Source organism: Cyprinus carpio, chromosome B8 (assembly GCF_018340385.1).
Source record: "Cyprinus carpio isolate SPL01 chromosome B8, ASM1834038v1, whole genome shotgun sequence".
In the NCBI taxonomy this organism is placed as follows: domain Eukaryota; kingdom Metazoa; phylum Chordata; class Actinopteri; order Cypriniformes; family Cyprinidae; genus Cyprinus; species Cyprinus carpio.
In genome coordinates, this window is record NC_056604.1 from 8287533 (window position 1) to 8310108 (window position 22576).

At 37.4% G+C, this 22576-nt stretch overlaps 1 protein-coding gene across 1 annotated transcript in view; it reads left to right on the top strand.

Annotated features, from left to right (window-relative positions):
- Nucleotides 1–332: 332 nt before the first annotated feature.
- The window catches only part of LOC109059082 (tyrosine-protein kinase ABL2-like), a 51661-nt gene continuing 29417 nt past the window's right edge, over nucleotides 333–22576 (top strand). Inside the window, exon 1 of the mRNA XM_042729519.1 lies at nucleotides 333–1058. Coding sequence (XP_042585453.1) covers nucleotides 824–1058 — 235 coding nt within the window. The 5' untranslated portion in view covers nucleotides 333–823. The remainder of the gene's footprint in view (nucleotides 1059–22576) is intronic.

The window sequence follows — 22576 nt, forward strand, 5'->3', positions numbered from 1 at the left end:
ATATATATATATATATATATATATATATCAGTTTTATTTTATTTTAAGTAAATGTTTTTTTCATTGGTTTTAGTTTTAGTTAACTATAATGATCTTGCTATCAAAACACATGATATTGATATAAGTGAGGTAGCGTTCTATGCTTTATATTGCTTTATTAACACGCTTCAATAACACCTTTTTGTTTTTATTATTGTACTGTTGACATTACTCCGTTAATGACCTTAAGATGTTATTCACTGTACATTATGAATGAACAATTCTCTTAATTTTGCTTATGTTAATATTCATGTATTAAAAGAGAGGATCTTTGGCATCACGGCGATGATGGTGTGCTGCGCTCTCCGTCATTGGCTCGTGCAGCGCACGCCACTGATTCTGCGGTAAAGATGGCGGCGGCGGAGGGGGAACGCAGCGGCTGGAGCAGAACGGAACGACCCCAGACGGGTCCGCTTTAAGAGAAACAGCCCTGGGGGCAGGAGGATCGTACATTCCCGTTTAATAGAACCGCTTATCCGGTGCCGTTTGGTAGAATTTAACGATTAGACTCTGCGTTGTTAGCTGTTAGGTGGTGGGTGGGTTCTCTCGCTCTCTCTCATACACACACACATAACGTTACACAGACGGCTAAGCTAAGCTAACGGAGCTCGGTCCGGTCCGGTTGAGGAGGAAGAGAAAGGGTGACCAAGAAGGGGAAGACTATCATCCCGAACAGAACAGGCCGTCGTCCCGCGGGTTGTTCTTTGGGGGATGTGAGCGGTCCAAACGGACGGCGGGTCTTTCCACGGATCTGTGTTATTTTCCCACCCAGAACATTCGCAGGATGGGACAACAGGTAGGCCGCGTGGGAGAAGGGGCTTCCGCGGGGATCCAGACCCCACCGCAGGGGCAACAGCAGCAGGGCAGATCGAACCGGACCAGCGGCTCCGGGAGGAGACCCCGAGACGGCGGCGGCGGCAGCAACATCACCGGGACTCCACCGGGCAGAACTGCCGCCGCTGCCGCTGCAGCGAACATCATACTGGATCCAGGAATCAATGTTTTCACCCTGCATTCAGGTATGAGCCCATTCAGCTCTTCATTGTGCATGTTTATTGCTTTGAGCCACTGCCAACTTGCTTATCATTCTCGGTGAAGTGCGGAGCTGCTCTCCGGTTTAACGTTATGGATCGGCGGAAATACTCCTTGACTCTCAGGCTGTGTTGCAAAGTCTAGTGTGCTGCCTATCTAGACAGTGCTATTTTCACATCACGAATGAGTTCAAACACTTATTTAATCCCTAAACTTGCTCTCTAGGTAGACAGCTTATCACAATCACCGAAATGTGTTGAATATAAGAGCTCAGGTCAGGTTTGAATCGCTATTTCTTATAAACAACACTTTCATATCTAAGTGACTTGGTAGTAAACAAGACTGAAACCATGTCTTGAACATTGAGGGGGACCAAACAAATAGCCTTTGATGGATTTTGACATGGACAAGCACTGTTAGACCAATTGAGGCTGACCATCCTAAAAATGTAGCCTAACATATTAAACTTGTTTCATCCTAACACGCACAGCAGAGCAACATAAAGACAGTATCTGATTTTGGGAGTGTCTGTGGAGTTTACAGCTCTGTAGAAGCAGTTTGTGAATTTAACATGGGTTTTGTAAATGGTCAAGCACAGTCCAGCGTCTGGTCACCTTCCTATAGTACCTTTCTATGTAGAGTATAACAGTGTTGCTGTAATTTTTAGGTTCGAACCATGTAGATCCATTTAATAACAACATTGTACCTATTCCAAGATTGACTGCCAGCGAAATTAGTGTATTGGGAAACTCTTGATTGGTTAAAAGCATTGTCAAAATGACAAAATTAGTGTGCTGTCACTTAAAACTACCCAAAATATACTTCTGATATGTATCAGCCGAACTGACAATATTTACATCTTCTTTTGAAGATCTTCTTGTTAAAGCTATAGAAATATACCTGTGGAAATGTTTTTTTTTTAAAAATAAAATTAGTATTTTTATTATTTATTTTACATGTAAATTTATTAATATGATTTGAATATGAGCTAATTCCTCTTGACCACCTTAGCCCATAGTGTAAAAGTATATAGATAAAATGCTGCATAACTGCATTTATGCCACCTCTAAGCAGCATTAAACATTATGTGTAAAGAGACGTTTCTGCGCCACCTTGGCAGTGTAAATTTACCATTTGATGTAGACGATTGTGGTTGTTTAAGGGCGGTAGCTAACTGAACTGAGAAGGGGAAGTTCAGACACAATACTATCCTAACTGTAGAAATGCTATCTGATGGCTGTTATTTGATAGGGACTGGCATTTATTGTCTCTTATGAAGCACTTGCTGGTGGGAAAGCTGCTGGGGAAGCCACCGCTTTCTCGGATTTCGCTTGTGAGTGATTTCACTGACTCATTTGTTTCAGGCAGTAACACAAAACAGATATTTGATGGTAATACTGTTTGTCTGGCAATAATGTGTCACACAGATTTATCTTTTCCTAAATCTCATATTCCAGGTGTTGTTGGGATTATTGTGACTGTGGCTGGGATTACATTAGCTGTCTTGGATGGTTTTAGATGAACAGTGTTGTCTGTTTTCCATTACCCAGGAGTTGTGTTAAGTCTCTATGAAGCGTTGTGCCCAGTTTTGGTCTCTTCTCCACAGGGTGGGTTGATCAACACCAAAGAGGAGCTTGTCACATCTTGACAGCGAAACCCTTCGGCTGGAAACACTGACTTGTGAGGGCTGCAGATGAGTTATTTTTACTCATTGCTTATAGCCAGATGTATAGCTGTGGCCGAAAGTCATTTGAATAATCAGGATAATAATTGTAGGGTTACAGGCATGACTAACTGCCATGATCAGCTTCATCAGACACATCTTATATATCCGACGCTGAAGTCTGTTAAAGGGAGACTAGGACATCTTTTAATGTCTGTCTAGGAAAGATCTGATCTTGAGTCATTTTCCTCAGTCAAACCAGATTGTTTGGAATAAACACTGATTTTTCTCCCTGTAGCACAGTTAGTTGGAGTGACTAGCTTAAAGATTTAGAGGTTTTTAGAAGATTTAAAGATCGATGCCAAAATATTCTGCCCTTGGTCACATTTAGTTGTTTATCTGTGAAATAGTTTTAATAGGGTGTCAGAGCCTCATCTCTGAGGTTAAAGAGATAATTCACCTTAAAATAAAAAAAAATGTGTTGTTGTTTACACATCCTCATACAATAAGGTCTGATTTGTTAACATTACTTAAGTACATTAGTTAACATGAACTAACAACAAACAATACTTCAGCATCCTTTATTAATCTTAATTTTTATTTTGATATTTACTAATTATTTCCTTTTAAAGCAAAAGTTGGACATTGTCATTAATCCACTGTAAGCTAACATGAACAAACCATGAACAATTGTGTTTTTGAAACTCACTTAAAAAAAAAAAATGCTATGAAAACACATTGCTCATTGTCAGTTCTTGTTGGCTAATGCATTACAGGGGTCATATGATGCAATTTCAAGTTTTCCTTTCTCTTTGGAGTGTTACAAGCTGTTCGTGAATAGATAAGATCCCTAAAGTTGCAAAGATCTCAAATCCAAAGAGATATTCATTATAAAAGTTAAGACTTGTCCACGCCCTCCTAAAACGCCTCGCTCAAACACGCCCCCACATGTCTACGTCACGATGTGGGAAGATTTGCATAACGCCGCCTAAATGTTCACGCAAAGAAAGAAGGCCTAACTTTGATTTTCGCTGTAGTATTGTTGCTGCTGCCGCAATGTTGTGAAGATGCTGTGTTTTGTTGTGAAAGCAAAACTACTTTGTTTGTGTCTTCCATAGGAGGACACGACTAGAAATCAGTGGTTAAGTTGCATTTACAACACTGTTCCAGAACAGTTCAACCCAAATAATCAGATGTGTCTGTAAGTACGTTTACATATTTAAAGAATTTGCCACTGATGATTCAAACGCTTTGAAGCAGTTTTGAGCAGTGTAGAGTAGCGCTTGTTGTTTGACGTTTCTTCGATCACAAATGCAGACATGATTTTATGTTTACGTGGCGTGATAAGACAGTGTAAGTCATTGTAATCTGTAATTATGTCCCCACTGGATGCAAGAAATGCCTCGTTTGTATTGTTTTTTTTATTTTTATTGTTTTTGTCTTGTTGTGCCGGTGTTCTGACTGGGACTTGTCTTGTCAGTATGTTATTTTGTCTAACATTTCTGTCACACGCTTGAGGTATTCGGCCAATCACAACGCACTGGATAGCTGGCCAATCAGTGCACACCTCTCTTTTCCGACCGATGCGCTTTGTAAAAAACGACGCGTTTCAGAAGGCGGGGCATAGAGGAGAAACAATAATGTACAGTATGTGGAAAATAATGTGTTTTTTGAACCTTAAACCGCATAAACACATTTCATTACACCAAATACACCAAATAATGTTCTTTTTAGCAACATCATATGGACCCATCTAGAGACCATATTGATGTATTGTTTTCCATTACTTAAATTTTCTTAACTTCATTTTAAAAATGTTTCTCTATAAAATCTTTTAGTAATCATCATAAATTATATATCATTTGAAAGCTTAGAAGCCCAAGATTCATCCTGTGAAAAAACCATTTTGAAATCGGACATTGCGTTACCATGGAAATGGTACTTTAAAAATCTTATGGCGGTCTCCTCCCCCTTAGTGGGCAGTGTCAAGTGTCATATTACAAAATGCATTACGATCTTTTAGAATCAAAACTTTTTATAATCTTGGCAACAAACATATCATTGGAAAGGTCTGAGTCTCAGGATTTCCATATTTGGTGGTTATTTTGAGTATTGAAGTAAAATTGACAGAGAAATCTAGGGAAAAATTCATTAAACAAAATTCAAAGGAGTTTTGATGGCTCCCAGTGGCTGTTTGTGGTATGACGCCCTAAATAAAATCTCACAGGAACCTCAATTTTTTTTCATATCAACTTCAAATTTGGAACATAACTTATTTAGACACAAGGCTTTAATTTTATACCAATTTTAGAGTAAAACCTGTTATGAAAAATATTTATAATAAATAAAATAAAATAAAATTAATATAGCGCATTTTATTTACAGTACATTTAAACTTCTATAACTTTTTAATACTTTAATTTTTTGAAAAAAATTCCACTTTTGACAAAATCTGCTAATTTTCTTCTATAAAAAGAGACCAACCTTAGTTCTATATTTCAAAGTGTTCATAAAATACAACAATTTAAGTTTGGATAGTGCACTTTAATGTCTATTTAAAAAAATGGGGGTGACAGTTAAGGGGTTAATTAATGATAACATGTAAAACATTATTGCAAAGTGTAAGCCTACAATTTTTTCTAGGAACAAAAAATATCTAGGCCTATGTCATATACCAATATATCAAAATATGGTGACCAATATATCAATAATATGTGATCTTGTCTGATAATTGGCATTTTTTAAATGATCAACATCAGTTGATATGTTTTTCTGTTTGGCCAAGGAGTGTCAGAAATGGTACTTATTTCTCGTATCTCTTTATTTGTGAAAATTATTAGTATGATTAGTATGATAAGATTTTTGTATTAAGTGTTTATCTTAATTTTTTTTTTTTTTTAACAGTTTATGTTTTTCCAAGTTTATTCTTTTATATTGATTTATTTTCAAATGTAAATCTTAAAAGGAAATGTGTGATGTCATTTAAATTGCCCATCTGCCACTCTTATCTCTAATATAGCAGCATCGGTACTTAAAAAAAAAAATCCATATTGAAGAAAAAAAATGCATATGACTTTGGATTTATTTTGGAATTCATTTTAGTAAATAGGAAAAAAAAAAAATTAAGATGAAATGTTACTTGAAATCGCTGAGGGTTGCAGAATCACTGTAGTACTCTCATTAACATTCTGTTATTACAACATCAACAGGAAGCTTCCTCACTGTTTGATTTTGAAACTCTGCAGTGCGGTCATCACTCAGAGTCTGATGACTATGCAGAGGCATAGGGGGAGGTGGACTACTCGATTTTCCAAATAATTTCGGCCCAATAGGGCATTTAGGACATCGACAGATGACTCATTTCAAGCTCGGAGCAAAATTTCGTCAGATCCAGGAGAATAGAATATGCATCTCTTTTCTAACTAGTGGAATTCCATAGGAAGCGACTGTGACGAATAGTTCTAAACTGACCTCCCTGGTCAGACAGAGGGATAAATGAATAAATGAGTGGTCCTGTCTGCGTCTCCCATCCCCTGCGGACAGCCAGTGAGTCAGCCTGCTGCCGTTCCGAGGTCACAAGGCCAACTCCACATTCTTTTTATTTATTTATCAACTCTGTCCTGTACAAGCAGGCTTTTATTATTTCAGTAGGGTGGTGCAAAGTGCTGCCCTGAATCTAATGTAGTCCAAAGTACCCAAAACCATTGATATTTAGAGCTCAGAACAGTGTGGACCATCAATTGCCACATTTTCAGAAGGCAAAATGTATAGACAATTTGTCTAAAGCTGTTCCATCATTTTATATCTATGCATTTTCAAGCCACAACAGCACAGTTAGACACATTTAATACAATATTGATATTTTGCCGTGGCTTCAAATGAGACTCATTCAATGAGAATTCAGTCCAGACTGACTGTTAAAGAAATATGAGAGAACAGTGCGGATGGTTTTGAGTGAAGTTGTGGCTTTTGGGCTGTATGTACATCATCATTTTGTTTCTGGTAAGCAGGCATAGTGCTGCTGTAATTGAGTTGTAATTGTGTTACATAAATCTCTGTTTTATCTTTTATCTTTGAATGCACAGCACCATGACACGTGTGAAATTCCCAGGGTGGAAGATGATAGGAATTAGGGACTGAATTAGATTAAACAATCCATTTTTTGATATGTGAGAGAGATTGGAGCAAAACAGCTGAGGAGAAGTTTTATAAAGTAGTCCCAGACTTCTTTCTGACTCATTGTGAACTTCCTGATCAGACTCTCTTGGCCCACGGTTCGATTGGGTTCTTGTTGCACCACTAGAGGTCATTAGAACACTTTATTTGGCACTAGGCTCAAATAGAGTATTAATGTTCATTTCATAGTTTTTTAAATGTGTAGTTGAGATTGCAGTCGTCAGTTGTGATTTGGATACTTATTTTAGTGTGAAAGTGGTGCCTGTGCTCTCCTAGCCACCCTCTAATCCTGCTTCATTTTAACAGCCTTATCCGGTTCCATGCTCTCCTTGTGTCCTTATTAAGGACTGGATTAGATGACACACTGGAGTAATTCTTGTATGTTGAGGCAGTGATGGAGATAAGGATCTCTTCAATTCAGTGTCAGTGCAGATCAGTGGTTTTCAGTGTTTTTATCTCTTGGCAAGTCATAGTTGGTTAGATATTTTTAGCACGTTTTGGCCTTGATTTAATGTGTGATGATACGAGTGAATCACTGAATCAGTGCTTTGAACTGATTCACTGAAACAGGTAATTTGAAAGAACTGATTCATGGAAATTAAAACAATTAAAAGCATTTTTCTGCACTTCACTGTGAAGAAAATTTTATTTTTATATATTTTTTTAATCCAGGCACTGAAAACGTTTCGACTGTGAAAGCAAATGTTATTTACATTTTTTAATCTTGTTTTTTAATATTTATTTACTTTATTTTCCCCCCCAAAAGACGATTGTGTCTTCATCTTTGCCTTTAGATGGTCTTTGCCTTCTCCTTTAGTACAGTTAAAATATCCAAAAAACATTTCTGACCCAATAAAAACTCTGTTTGGTCTTTCATTCTTGGTCACATACACATCAAAGTAGTTCTAATGAATCCCAGTTGAATCCCATCAGCAAGGCGTCTGTAGCCTGTCTGAGCGCTACGATATGTCTTGGAACGCAGAGTGAGTAATCCCACAATTCAGTAGTGAAATCCAAAGGGACAGAGGGGATATTAGGGTTAAATCCAGGAGACCAGCATTATCACCAGAGCGAGACGTGTCCTAGCATCTGCTTAGTTTGAGTGTCATCGCCATTCACTTTCCCAGCCTTTGTGCATTTTTATGTTGTGATTGTGAATGTTGTTTTTGTTTATTTTTTGTGCGTCATGATCACTCCACGGGAAGTTTCTGAAACAGAGTGTTCTGTTTCACTAATAACATAGATTCACAGTGTTATATCACGATTTTATCACACCCTCGAGCTGTAGTACAGCCCATTTGGTATTGATAATGGACGTTTGAATCAAACATGTTATGATCTGTGAAGTACACATAATTAAATCCACTTTAAGGTTTGTCAACACCCAGCAACCATGGTAGTTATTAAATGGACAACGCCTCCTTGGCGCTATTGAGGTCCTGATGCGTGTTCAGACAGGACCTTCACAGCCTGCCAACACTTCCTTATTGCAAGACCACTTGGCTGATTCAATCCATCCATCTCATTTACTCTCCATCAACTGTAATGGGTTTAGCCCACCAGGCTCATTAAATACTGAAGGCTTAAGCTGTCTTATCTATGAGACAGAGTTAATGCGGTCACCCTCACCTGGTGACGTGGTTGGCTTAACCACCATGGTTTAATTTCCTTTGAGAATGTGTATTTTAAAGCTTTCGTCTTTAAAAATGTACTTCTCACATCCTATATGAAATGCAGGGCCTGTAGGTGTTGCTTGGTTAAGAAGGCTCTTTTTAGACCGGCACAAAGAGGTGTTATGTTTGTGCTCACAGAGATTTGTCTAACACTAATAATAATTCATATTTATTATATGACTGGTTAGACATAACACTATCAAAAATTTGGGGCCGGTAATTTAGTGTTTTTTGTTTTTGTTTTTTTTTAAATAAACTCTTATGCTCACCAAGGATGCATTTATTTGAATAAATATTATTATTATTATTATTATTATTTGTGAAATATTATTACAACTTGAACTATTTTTTTACTTTAATACATTTTAAAATGTAATTTATTTCTGTGATGTCAAAGCTGATTTTTTGAGCAGCCATAACTCCTGTCTTCAGTGTCACATGATCCTTCAGAAATCATTCTAATATGCTGATTTGGTGCTCAGAAAACATTTTTTATTATCAATGTTCAAAACAGTTGTGCTGATGAATGTTTTTGTACAAACTGTGATACTGTTTTTCAGGATTCTTTGATAAATAAAGAATTCAAAAGAACAGCACTTATTTGAAATTTAAATGTACTGTCACTTTTAAACAATTTAAAATGTCTTTACTGTCACTTTTTTTTAATTTGTTTTTAATGTAAATTTTTATTTAATGATTTGTTGTTGTATTGCATAATGTAATTCCATTTCATCAGTGCCTATATGGAATGAGCAAGTTAGCTGTTAAGAACCACAGAATGAGGCTGCTATGAAAATTTCATCAGATATGGAGGATATGAGCATTCTGACGCATTCTGTGCTACCCACTCTGTTGTGGCAACCAGATCAACCAACGGTGCATCAGATTTGTGTAAGCTGAGGTGGATGTTATTTAGAGGGAGCAGCCGCAGGTCTGGATGCAATCTGCACAAAAAATGACTCAAAGCAAAGACAAGGATGGAAGGATGGAAAGAGATTAAGGATTGTCTGATTAAGTATGTAAATATGTAAATCTGTGTAAAATCTTTTTCATTGATGTCACATCTTCTGGTTACATTGCAGTGTTAACTAAAACCTCATGCGCTTATACAATCTAACACTTTTGTGGTTGTTGCTGTTATTGTTGACTGCAGCAGAGAAAAGATGATACGAAATTATGCAAAAATCACATTGCTCCAGTGAAAAGAACATATAATTTCATAGTTTCATCCTGATGGGGCTTGTAAGTGTCTTGAGGCGGCGTTGTGTTGCATAAGCTCTTTATAAGTACCTTTATGCTGTAGGGTGTGTGTGATTTTATTTTTATTTTTTTATGCTTGTACATGCTTGTAGAAAATTTGCATAAGATTCGTACCATTGTAAAGAGCATTGTAAACTTTAGAGTATGCCCACATGTTCAATCAAACTTGTGTCAGGTCAATAAAGACAACGCTGACACCTGACCACGGGGTGAAAATATTGATCAGGTATCAAAACAGTGTTCCTTCAGAAAACCTCCTTCCTTTAGGTTATTATGTTTGCGCTGACTTGTCAAGTTTGGTGTTCTAGTCTTCTGATCCAGCATAAAGGAAAAGAGGGTCCCCGGGAGAAGCATTAAGCAGCCCCACAGTGCTTTGCAGGTGTAAGTGTACTGTGTGAAGAGCCCCATTAACACCTCCAATGGACAGGTAAATTACAGTAGCCAGGGTTCTAACTGCTGTGTAAGACATCAAATGTAGGCCTGAATGAATGGAACTGGGCAATTTCCCATAATCCCAAGTGCACTGTTATTCAGACCAGCCTGTCAGATTGATGGCCATAGGAATGGGGACCAATTGAAGGTTCACTCAGCACAGGTAAAAGGACATATCTGGAGAATTTATGAGAGATGTGGTTGAGATTTTCTAAAAGCTACAGTAACTGTTCAAAAGTTTGGGGTTTTGGAAAGAAAAACTTCTATTCAGCAAGGATGCATTAAACTAATCAAGTGACCATAAAGTAAATGTAATAACACAAAATATTTAAAATAAATACAGATCTTTTGAACTTTCTGTTGATCAAAGAATTCTTAAAAAAATTGTATTATAGCATAATTTGGGCTGGGCTATAATTCTATAGTGATAATTTGCCTAGATAAAATTATATGACGAGTTCAGTAAATGTTCGATACAATGTTTATGCGCCAAAAGCAGAATGAAACAGCGCAACTCATTTGAATCGCGCCACACAGACCGTTTAGCCGCTCTGATCAAAGTTCAAACTTCTGCGATTAATCACTTTAATTCAGCTTGCACTCACTGTTATACACCGAAGCAGTGTGATTACATATTGAGGACGTATTGACGCATCAACGGAAGGTTGATGATGTATGAGGTCAGCTTTGCAAATGCGCCGCTCAGAAGTACAAAACGAGGATTTGTAAAGAATGTCAGAGAATTTCGATATAAGCCAAGAGGAGACTAGTTTTCCTTTGCTAAAGTAAGGAAACTTTGCTTCCTTTGATCCTGTAAACAAACGTTGGTTTTCACGAGACTCACTGGCGCATGACCTGACCTCATACTTCATGCTCCCGGAACTGCTTCTGTGTACAACTGTTGGCGCAAGCTACATCAAAGTGATTATTACATTTTGAATATGAATATTTTTCTTACAAAAACTCATCAATTTGCTACAGGAGGCCTTTGTTCACCCCCCGAGCAGTGTGAGACACATTTTTTTTTATGAATGGGCGCTTTTTATTTCAATTCTTTTGGACTGAAACACTGCAACACCCACTGAATGCAATGATAGAGCTTGGAGTAGCCAGGAATTTTTTTTATATAACTCTGACTGGATTCGCCTGAAAGAAGAAATTCATATACACCTCGGATGCTTCTGGGGTGAGTAAAACACAGCCTAATTTTCATTTTTGGGTGAACTAACCCTTTAACTCAAGCTACTTTCAAATGTGCATTTCTAAGGGACAAACAGTTATATTATTATTATTAACAGGCAACCCAAACCTGTTTCTTGATTTGAACAATATCACTCATTAGAACATGCATAAACTAAGAAATTAATTTTTCTATTTAGATATTTATTTTGTAAAGAAAAATTAATGGTCTGGTTTCTACAACTTTCACTTTGGAGCAAAAATCTGGCTTTAAACTTGAAAGAAATAAAGATTTGACATTTATTGTGATAATAAGGGCTGGTCCAAATACCATTTTTTGAGCTTCGAAGCTTCGGTAGTAATCAACACCGAATAGTCGAAGCTTCGGAGGGAGGGGCTGAACATATTCTTCTCTCTAATAAAGGCAGGAATCTCTGTGTGTCTGTCTGTTTGCATTTTTATTATGTTGAGAAGCGTTCATCCAATCGACTTCACACGTGGTGGGTGTGTTGCTGCGGACCCAAGGCAGTGAAGTATCGCATTTTGGTGCAATATGGACACACAACACATTCAGAATTAATAAACTTTTAATAAACTAAGCGGTGTGCCTCACGTGGGCAGGGCTTATATGCTCCGAGAACAGACATTGCACTAGTGATGCAAAACACACAGGTCTGTTACGAGCAATACTTTAAATATAGTCAAATAATTATTAGACTGGGCTACTGTACGTTTTTTTTATGATTGGCGTATTCTCAAGTATTTTCAAGCAAATTAAGTGCATGTTTTTATCATGTGTAAAATTACTGACTAGTGGATAAAGGCAGCTTGTTTTTTTTTTTTACACCAACAATATACTGTAGGCATACTACTTACAGAACTCAGGTGAATTTTCAAACTTTATGTGCTGTTGTGGTAGGCCAGTTTCAAATCGCATATCTGGCACACTGCCTTTGTCTTGTCCTCACTTAATTTAAAGTGCTCCCACACATCTGAGGTCTTCGGCATTTTTGTCTTCTCTTCCAGATTAATTGAATCATGACATTCACTCATGGGCGATTCATAAGCCGCTTTTCCACTATCGGGCCGAACAGTTCTCTTTGATTAACTGTTCGATTCCATGCCGATCTGGGCCAGTCAGCACAGATACGGTTTCATTTTCCACTGTGGTGCTGATAACAGAGCTCTTTGGAATGCAATACAGTTACTTTGGTAACGCAAGTGTAATATAATCAGCAATATGGATGATGATCAGATATTTCTGTTTTTGGGACTCCTTTTTTATCTGATATTTACTTCGTAACTCTTGACGTGAAAAATAAAAGAAATAGAAGGTGACGACTGGTATAATATCAATAAGCGCAAATGTTTCCTCCACAGACCAAACTGTCTCAGACATTTTTTTTCTTTTTTATATTGAACGTAGCATAGCTGTTTACTTGGCTGTTTGATCAAATAGAGCACTTCTGCTTATTTAGCCTGCTATGGAGAAACTGGTAGCCAGGCAACAGAGTGGCAACGTCACGCACATGCACTCTTAACAGCACCGAGAATATCTAACCGTGCCGAGAATTCCGGGCCGAGAATGTTTTGTAATTGTGCAGCACTGTACCAGGCTCACTGTAACCGTACCTGACAGTTCTTAGAATTGTTCGGCCCGATAGTAAAAAAGCGGCTATATTCAAGAGCGAATGAGAACAGTTTCGCGGGGGATCCGAGGTGTTCAAAAAAAGAAGAATATTCAAATCTCAAATTTCAAAATCGAATGCCAACCCACCAAACGAATATTCGAAAAATCAAATATTCTGTTCCAGCCCTAGTGATAATTATCGATATCGACTGATTATCGTGATTATTTTTCTTTTGGCCATATTGCCCAGCCTTAATATCAACCATCACTCCTGTCAGCAACTTTTGTAACCTTTAATTGGAAATTTCAGCAAAATCTACAACTCTTTATGAAAACTTGACAGAACTATTGTAAATGTATACGTAAACATCAATTTTGACTTTTTTGTTTCACATTTGGAGGTAGTGAAATACAAATAACTTGATGCTTAAGTATTGTCAGTAGTGTTTTATAAAAATACATGAATAAATGAAAAGTTTATTTTTTTGTAGTTATTAAATATTTGTATTTGTAAATATTAAACATTTTATATGTTTATTTAATATATTATAGTATAACCTATTAAAAAGTCTGTGTAAACACTAAACAGACCTTTGAGATTATCGTATCATTTCTCATTAGAATTGCATTCGTTTCCAGATATTTCTTCCTCAAAGGAACTAACAAAATAATTTATTGGCTGTTAAGAATGGGAATTGTTACATTCATTACTATTACTATCCCTGTTGTTGACATTCAGTTAACTGCATGTGGTAATTTCACAAGTTCTCTCTTTGTATTGTAGTTTGTCTTCATTATATTGTCTGTTGGCCTGTAATACAGCAGTAGTCTCTTCAACTGGAGAGCCATTTACTGGAAAAGAGGAAGAGACTGAGTGAGAGGGGAGACAACTGTGCAATTGTTGTTGCTGAGTGCTTATGTTGGATCCTCATTATTGAGAATGAACAGGATCTGTCCTTCTGTTTATGTGGGCCCATTGTTTGGGGAATCATTGTTCGGTGGTTCCTCTGTGCACGTACATAGTGTAATTATTCGGGGGGTATTTATGGCCAGATAGTTTTGTTTTGTGCTGGATCTAAAAATAGACCTCATCCTGCACCACATGGCTTCTGCTGTGATGTGCTGAGCGCTTTCAGATAAACAGGTGAGCATGTGCTGTCATTCCCTAGTGAAACACTTTACCAGCACTCTGGAGTGTAATGGATGTTCTTGCCTCACACCTCTGAAAGCGCCAACCACATTGTTCATTCTTGAAGTAAACTGTTTTAGACCACCACTTGAATTGAACGCGTCACGTTTGTGTGTGTAATACCTGTGAGTTGTCCGTGCAGCACTACGCTTTTACCAAGCGTGTGTCTATTATTTTGTCATTGTGATTAGATAATCATCAAGTGTTCTAAAACAGAAGCAAGTAAAGTGTGACGGTACCATAGTATGTGAGCGGAGTGGAGCAGCAACAATTTCCTCTCCACGCTCAGAGCATTTAATAATCACTCCGCTCCAGCTCCGCTCCGGGTTCACAATTTCCCGCTCTCGCTCCACTCTGCGCTCACTGATACCAGAAACACTGCTCCGCCTTCGCTCCGTGGCTAAAGTATTTTAGTATGTTTGAAATGTTATGTTCATAACATAGCCTATATTCAAATAAAAAATAAAAGAAATAAAATAACAGGAGAGTTTCAAAGTGGCTTAGGCTGTTGTGTGCAAACTTTTTTTCCTACCACATGCCAAACTAATAACATGGTTGTCAGCATTACATGGTATAATTGATGCTTTCTGCTGTCCAATTTATTTTTTGTGATGAAAATAACAGTACATTTTCGTCAGTTATTTTTATCTACAGATCGATGCATTTCTTACAGATTTCTGCTCATTCAAAATCAGATACAGATGATGTAGCACTGTAAGATAACATTTGTTTGAATGCATTATTGCGAAAGTGATTGTGTGTGAATGTGCTGTTTTACCCGAAAATTTTCAGTAAAAGGAACAGACAAACTCCTTGAGAACTTCCTGCTCGGCTATTGCCGTCATTATAACCTTCTGATTTGAGAGATCCATCTGTATCAAGCTATAGCTAAAAATGTTTAATATGTGAATTCTGGCATAAATATGCAGTTATATTATGGGCCGTTGGCATGAATTGTACTCGTGATGGAGCGGTGATCGAGCGCTCTTGTAGTGAGTGAAAAACACGACTCTCCAACTTTTAAAAAATCTGCTCCTCGCTTCAGTCAAAATCACACCGCTCCACTCCGTACTTCGCTCCCACTCTGCTCCGCTCACCTACTCTGGACGGTACACATACAATATCCATATGAATGTAATTTCAATGCTATGGCCTTTGTGTAGATATTTAAAGATCTTTAAGCATGACTATTGAAATTAAATGGTAACACTTTACAAAAAGAGCCCATTTGTAAAATGAAGATTAATGAAAGCTGTATAAGTATTGGTCCTTGTTGGAGTGTGTTAATTTCAACATTTACTATTACTAATACATTTTAAAATTTTAAAGTTTGTCAACCTTAATAAAGTATGAACTAACTTTTAATGATCAATATAACATAGTAATAGTAAATCACTGCTTTGATTTTCGTTCAGTATCCATTTTAAAAACCATCGGTTGATTAATCGGTATCAGCCAGTGCGGTTCAACCTAGCTATCAGTATCAGTAAAATCCACTATCGGTCGAACTTTACTTTCTTCTATCCCAGTTAATGGAGTAGTTCACCATGAAATGTAAAGTTTGTCCATTCATAGATTGATTCCCACTAAAAAGTTAATGCTGTGGTGCTATCGAAATGTGACTCTGTTTGCCCAACAAAAGCACTAATTAGCTCAACTAACTGCATGAGTTTGGAGTGGAACTATCTGGCAGAAAGGGAGATTTTGTTGAATCCTGATCAAAAACAGTCAGTTTTGCATTATTTATTATTTTTGGTGACTCAGAAATTAGTTCATTAGTTCGTTTCTTGGAAATAACTGTTTGTCTGTCCATACTCAGGCAATGAACGCAGGCAATTAACACCCTAACGGGATACCTGGCACCGTTTGTCTACCTGACGATTTGCTTATCTCTCTGTCTTCTGGTATGAAAAGTTCTTCAGTCCAGAGAAAACTCCTGCAGTATAAGGGAACGTGTTTGTCCTTGAGCAGAGCCGTCTCCTGTGAGCTGCTGTTGCATATGAGAATGTTGGTCGTAATTTCCTGCATGACAGATGTACTTGTCTCATTCTAGTGTAATCTTATGGGGGCTGTTCTGTACCTTGGGAATTACAGAGCTGGTGACGGGCAGGTGAGGTGTCTGGTTTATTGGATTTCGGAGAGGAGTTGAGACTGTTGGCCCATCGCTATACCCTGCCCCCTCTTGTTTAGTCCTCCTTACTCAGACAAACTTTACAAAACATCCTGTGAATAGTGGGATTTTTGTGTGAAATGGTCATAATTTGGTGTAATTATTTTTGAATGGGGTGGACTAAAGTGTAACGCATATTATATTGCATAGAATTGTTAAAAATTACAGTTATTTGGGTGGTGTGTAATAATGTTTAATGAATATTATATTGGTTTTTATTGTTAAAAATTACAGTTATCAATTTGTCATATTTTAAGCCAGTCATGTAAAACTTTATCATTTTTGTTAAGGAGACTTGTGCTGCGTATATTTTGACATGAAACCGAGCTCGTGCAAAAAAGTTACATCGACGATCCAGCGTAATATGAAGACGGAAAGCGGCGGAAGAAAAATGGACGAACATATACAAGACGATGACTCTCCTATCTCACTGAGAGCACTTAGAACGGAACTGCATGCACACCGAGAAGCTGTGATTAAGGACATTAAGTCACAAATTGAAAACCTACATCTGGAAGTGCAAAAGAATCGAGAAGAGATGAAAGAAGACATGCGCGCGCGCTGCGAGAGGAAATCTTTCCTGAGCTGGCTGCCTTACACAAAGCGCAGGCCGAATCGGCGAGTGAGTGCACGGAGATGGGGAAAGCGCTGAGTGACACGATGGACAGGGTGGCAGCACTAGAACAGTCCCACGAAGTCGTGACCAAAGAACACAAGAAAATGCACGAAAAAATGTATGGATTTGGAGAATCGAAGTCGGAGACAGAATTTACGTTTCGTTGGGGTTCCAGAAGGAGTGGAGGCGGGAAAACCCGATTCGTTTCATTAAAGACTTGCTGTTGGAGTTATTCGGAGCCGATGACTTGGGGGATTCCAGTATGATTGTAGACCGTGCGCACAGGACTCTCGCGCCAAAACCGAAGCCGGGAGAGAGGCCCCGAGCAATAATTGCTCGTTTTCACTATTATTCTGACAAGGAAAAAATTCTGAAACTGTCGAGAAATAAAGGCCGTCTTTACTACAAGGGATCACCGGTACACATCTTCCCCGATGTAAGTCCAGAGGTTGGCAAACTGCGCGCCGCGTTCAATCCAGTGAAGGCCAAGCTGCGAGCCGCCGGGATAAACTACAGTTTGTTCTACCCAGCCAAACTGGCAATCACCATGGACGGAATCAGGTACACGTTCGAACACCCTCGAGAAGCCGAGAAATTCATCGAGAAGAAAATTCAAGCCTGATAGCCGAACTGTAAGTTTATACTATTTGATAGGCTGAGGTGCCGCATCTGTTATCATTTACAGCACGTAAGCAAAGACTCTTATCATTTAAACACATCTCTGAACTCTTATAGTGGCTAAGTATATATCGGTCAAGTTCACCAGGAAAAGAACTGTAACCTAACCACTGACTATGTTAAAGTGAAAAAAAACATAAGAGTGTAAATAGGTCTATAGAGCATTTTTTTTTCTTTATTGTTTCTAGAAAGGAGCTAAGTGGTAAGTCAGATTGATTGCTAACCTTTTTTGTTGGAATGATGGGTAAAAAGGGATTTCTAAACTTGCTCCGTTTTTTTTTGTATAACTCTCAATCAGAGAAAAGTGAATGGAGCTATTTTTCAAACTGTTCATGTTGTTCGAAGTTAAGGAAAACGAATTGGCACTTTTTTTTTTTTTTTTTTTTTTTTTTTTTTTTTTTTTTTTCTTCTTTCTTTTTTTCCTTTCTCCTCTCCCGTTTCCCCCCTTCTCTACAAAAACCACACTTTACAGTTTCAAGTTTACTTTTCAAGTTTCTTAGCCTGAAATGAAAGTAAATGCTGCTAGGAAAAATTCAGTTCAGTTTGTCTCATGGAATTGTAAGGGACTTAATGGGGCTATTAAACGGGGTAATGTACTATCTCATCTTGGAAGACTGGGGGATGATATCGTGTTTTTACAGGAAAACGCATATAAGGAACCAAGACCATGGCCGATTAAGAGGAAAGTGGGGTGGGACAAATCTTTCATTCAAATTTTAGTTTTAAGTCTAGAGGTACAGCAATACTCATAAAGAAAAATGTACAATTTACTGCAACAAAAGTTATTTCTGACTCCAATGGGCGTTATGTTATAGTAGCAGGAAAACTCTATAATACATTAATATTGTTAGTTAATATATATGCCCCTAATATAGATGATGAACAATTTATATCATCTGTTTTAAACATTTTGCCCAACCTAGATACTCATCAATTGATAATGGGGGGTGACTTTAACTTTGTATTAGACCCATTCTTGGACAGATCTTCAAGTAGAACGGTACCCCTTGCTAAATCAGCCAAATTGTTACAAACGTTTATGAAAAACTTTAAAATTATAGATCCATGGAGATTTACTTTCCCAAACCAACGAAAATATTCTTTTTTCTCACCCGTCCATCACTCCTATTCTAGGATAGATTTTTTTTTTTAATTGATTATAAACTTTTGTCAGCGGGTTTACATTGTGATTATGAAAAAGCAATGGTATTATCTGACCATAGCCCCCTAGGTCTTCAGATATTATTTGAAGCCAAATATGATGCTATTAAATGGAGGTTTGATAATAATTTATTGGCTGATAAGGTATTTGTAGAACAAACCAAAGCTCAAATTGGATTGTATTTAGAGACAAACTATACGACTGATGTTTCCAAATCCACAATTTGGGAGGCATTTAAAGCGTATATGCGCGGACAAATTATCTCTCATAGTATCTCGATCAAGAAACAGCATAAAGAACAAAAAAAGAAATTAATGGACAGAATACTAGAAATAGATCGTGAGTATGCAAGTTTCCCCTCACCAGAATTGTATAAGAAGAGGCTCTCTCTCCAGTCAGAATTTCAGTTACTTTCCACCTCAGAGACTACTGATCGGTTGAGGCGGGCAAAAGCCACATATTATGAGCATGGAGAGAGAGCAGGTAAACTCCTGGCTCGGCAAATTAAAGAAACAACAGCATCAAGACTGATAACGGAAATTAGGAAAGATACAGGACAAAGTACATTTGACCCACAGGAAATAAATAATATTTTTAAGAGATTTTATGTCAAATTATACTCCTCAGAATCTATTAATGACCCAGCATGTATAGAGCAGTTTTTTGAATCACTTGACATTCCATCTTTAAGTATGGAAGACAGAGATATCTTGGAACAACGCTAACTATTAATGACCCGTTTCGTTTCTTTTAAAGACTGCTTTTGGGAGTTTTTGGGAAGACTTGGGGGATTCCAGTTGATTGTAGACCGTGCGCACGGACTCTGCCCAAAAACCGAAGGGGGAGAAGGCCCCAGAAAATTGTCGTTTTCCTATTTTTCTGAAAGGGAAAAAATTCTAAAACTTCGGAAAAAAAGGCCGTCTTTATAAAAGGGGACCCCCGGTACCATCTTCCCCGAGTAAGTCCGAGGTTGGGAAACGCGCCCGCTTAATCCAGTAAAGGGCCAAGCTGCGAGCCCCCGGGAAAAATCAGTTTGTTTACCCACCCAAAGGGCAACCCCCCCTGGACGAACGGGTACACGTTCAACACCCTCGAGAAGCGAAAAATTCTCGAGAAAAAAATTTAAACCGATAGCCAACGAATTTTATACTATTTGATAGGCGGGGGGGCCCCCGGTTATCTTTACAGCAGAAAGCAAAGTTTTCATTTTAAACCCCTTTGAACTCTTATAGTGGTAAGTATATGGGCAAGTCCCCCGGGAAAAAAAACGTAACCTAACCCACTGACTTTTTAAAAGTAAAAAAAAACATAAATGTAAATAGGTCTATGAGCTTTTTTTTTTTCTTTATTGTTTCAAAAAGGGGAGCTAGTGGTAAGTCAGTTTGATTGCAAACCTTTTTGTTGAATGATGGGTAAAAAGGGGTTTTCAAAACTTGCTCCTTTTTTTTTTTGATAACTCTAATAAAAAAAGGGAAAGGGACTTTTTTTCAAACGTTCTGTTTTTCGAATTTAAAGGGGAAAACGATTGGGCCCTTTTTTTTTTTTTTTTTTTTTTTTTTTTTTTTCTTCTTTTTTTTTTTTTCCTTTTCCCTCCTTTCCCCCCTTCTTACAAAAACCACATTTTACAGTTTCAAGTTTACTTTTAAAGTTTTAGCCTAAAGGGAAAGTAAATGTGCTAGGAAAATCAGTTTTTTGTTCAGGGAAATTGAAAGGGACTTAAGGGGCTTTAAAAAGGGGTTTTAATGTATTTTTCACTGGAAAGCGGGGGTGATATGGGTTTTTTTAAAGGGAAAACGAAAAAGGGAAAACCAAAAACCAGGGGCCGATTAAAGGAAAGGGGTGGGGACAATCTTCTTTCAAATTTTGTTTTAAAGTCTAAGGTACGAAATCCCATAAAAAAAATGTAAAATTTACTGAAAACAAAAGTTATTTCTGACCCCAATGGGGTTGTTATAGTGCAGGAAAACTCTTAATACAAAAATTTGTTATTTAAATATTTTGCCCTATATAGATGATGAACAATTTAATCATCGTTTAAAATTTTTGCCAACTAGAATATAAATTTGATAATGGGGGGTGATTTAAAACTTTGATTAGCCCCATTTGGCAGATCTTCAAGTAGAACGGTCCCCCTTGCAAAATCAGCCAAATTTTTAAAAACGTTTATGAAAAATTTTAAATTATAGATCCTGGAGATTTACTTTCCCAACCAACAAAAAATTTTTTTTCTCACCCGCCAATCTTTCTAGGAAGATTTTTTTTTTAATGATTAAACTTTTGTCGCGGTTTTCTTGTGATTAGAAGAAAGGGTATATTGCCATACCCCCCCTGGGTCTTCAGATATTATTGAAGCCAAATATGATGCTATTAAATGGAGGTTTGATAATAATTATGGCTGATAAGGTTTTGGAAAACCAAAGCCAAAGGGATTTTTTTTTGGGGGAAAAAAACTTAGACTGTGTTTCCCAAACCACAATTTGGGAGGCATTAAAGCGTTTCCGGGGAAATTTATCTTCAAGTTCCGAAAAAAAACGCTAAAGAACAAAAAAAAAAATTAAGGGACGATACTAGAAATAGACTGAGTATGCAATTTCCCCTCACCAGAATTGTATGAGAGGCTCCTCCCCATCAAAAATTTTCAGTTTTTTCCCCCCTCAGAGACTAGATGGGTTGAGGCGGGCAAAACCCAATTTTATGGATGGAGGAGAGAGGTAAACTCCTGGTGGGCAAATTAAAAACAACGCTCAAGACTAAAAACGGAAATTAGGAAAGATACAGGAAAAAGACATTTGACCCAAAGGAAAAAAATATTTTTAAGAGATTTTATGTAAAATTTATACCCCTCAAATCTTAATGCCCCAGCTGTAAAAGGATTTTTTTGAATACGACATTCCTTTTTTAAGTATGGAAACAGAGAATCTTGGAAAAGGCTAATTTTAAATAAAATAAAAAACAAATCAAATGCAATTCAAACCCCCAGGCCGGACGGTTTCCAACCGAGTTTTTAAATCTTTTTAGTGATAAAATCTCCCCCGTTTTTTAGAGGTTTTTAATGAACATTTGAGAAAGGTGTTTACCAAAAACTTTTATCAGGCAAATTTTCTTAAACAAAAGGTTTAATAAAGCCCCTTTTAGCCCCGGGTTTCTATAGACCATCAGCTTCTGATGTTGTAATAAAATACGGGCCCAAAGGGTTTTTTGGCCCCGTTTTAAAAAAGCTCTTCCAACTGTGTTCCACAGATCAAACGGATTCATCAAAACGTCTTTTTTTTTTAATATTAAAAGATTATTAAATTTTTATACACACCTATCCTCCCCCCCAACCCAGGTATTTTTCATGGATGCAAAAAAAAAAGCTTTGTGGGGTTGAGGGGATTACCTTTCGCCACTCAAAAAAAAATTTTGGGTTTTGGTTTCAAATTTTTTTTTCTTTATTAAATTGTTATATCCCCACCCCAAGTTAACAAACAAAAAATATAACTCTATTTTTTTAAATTAAACGCTCTAAGACGGGGATCCCCTCTTCACCCCCATTGTTTACAATAGAGCCCTTAGCAATTTTTTTACGTGCATCACAAACCACAGGGAAATAAGAGGGGGGGAAAGAACACAAATTTTCATTATTTTTGGAAGTTTTGTTGTTTAATCCCAAACCCCTTTAAAATCGTCCCAAACCC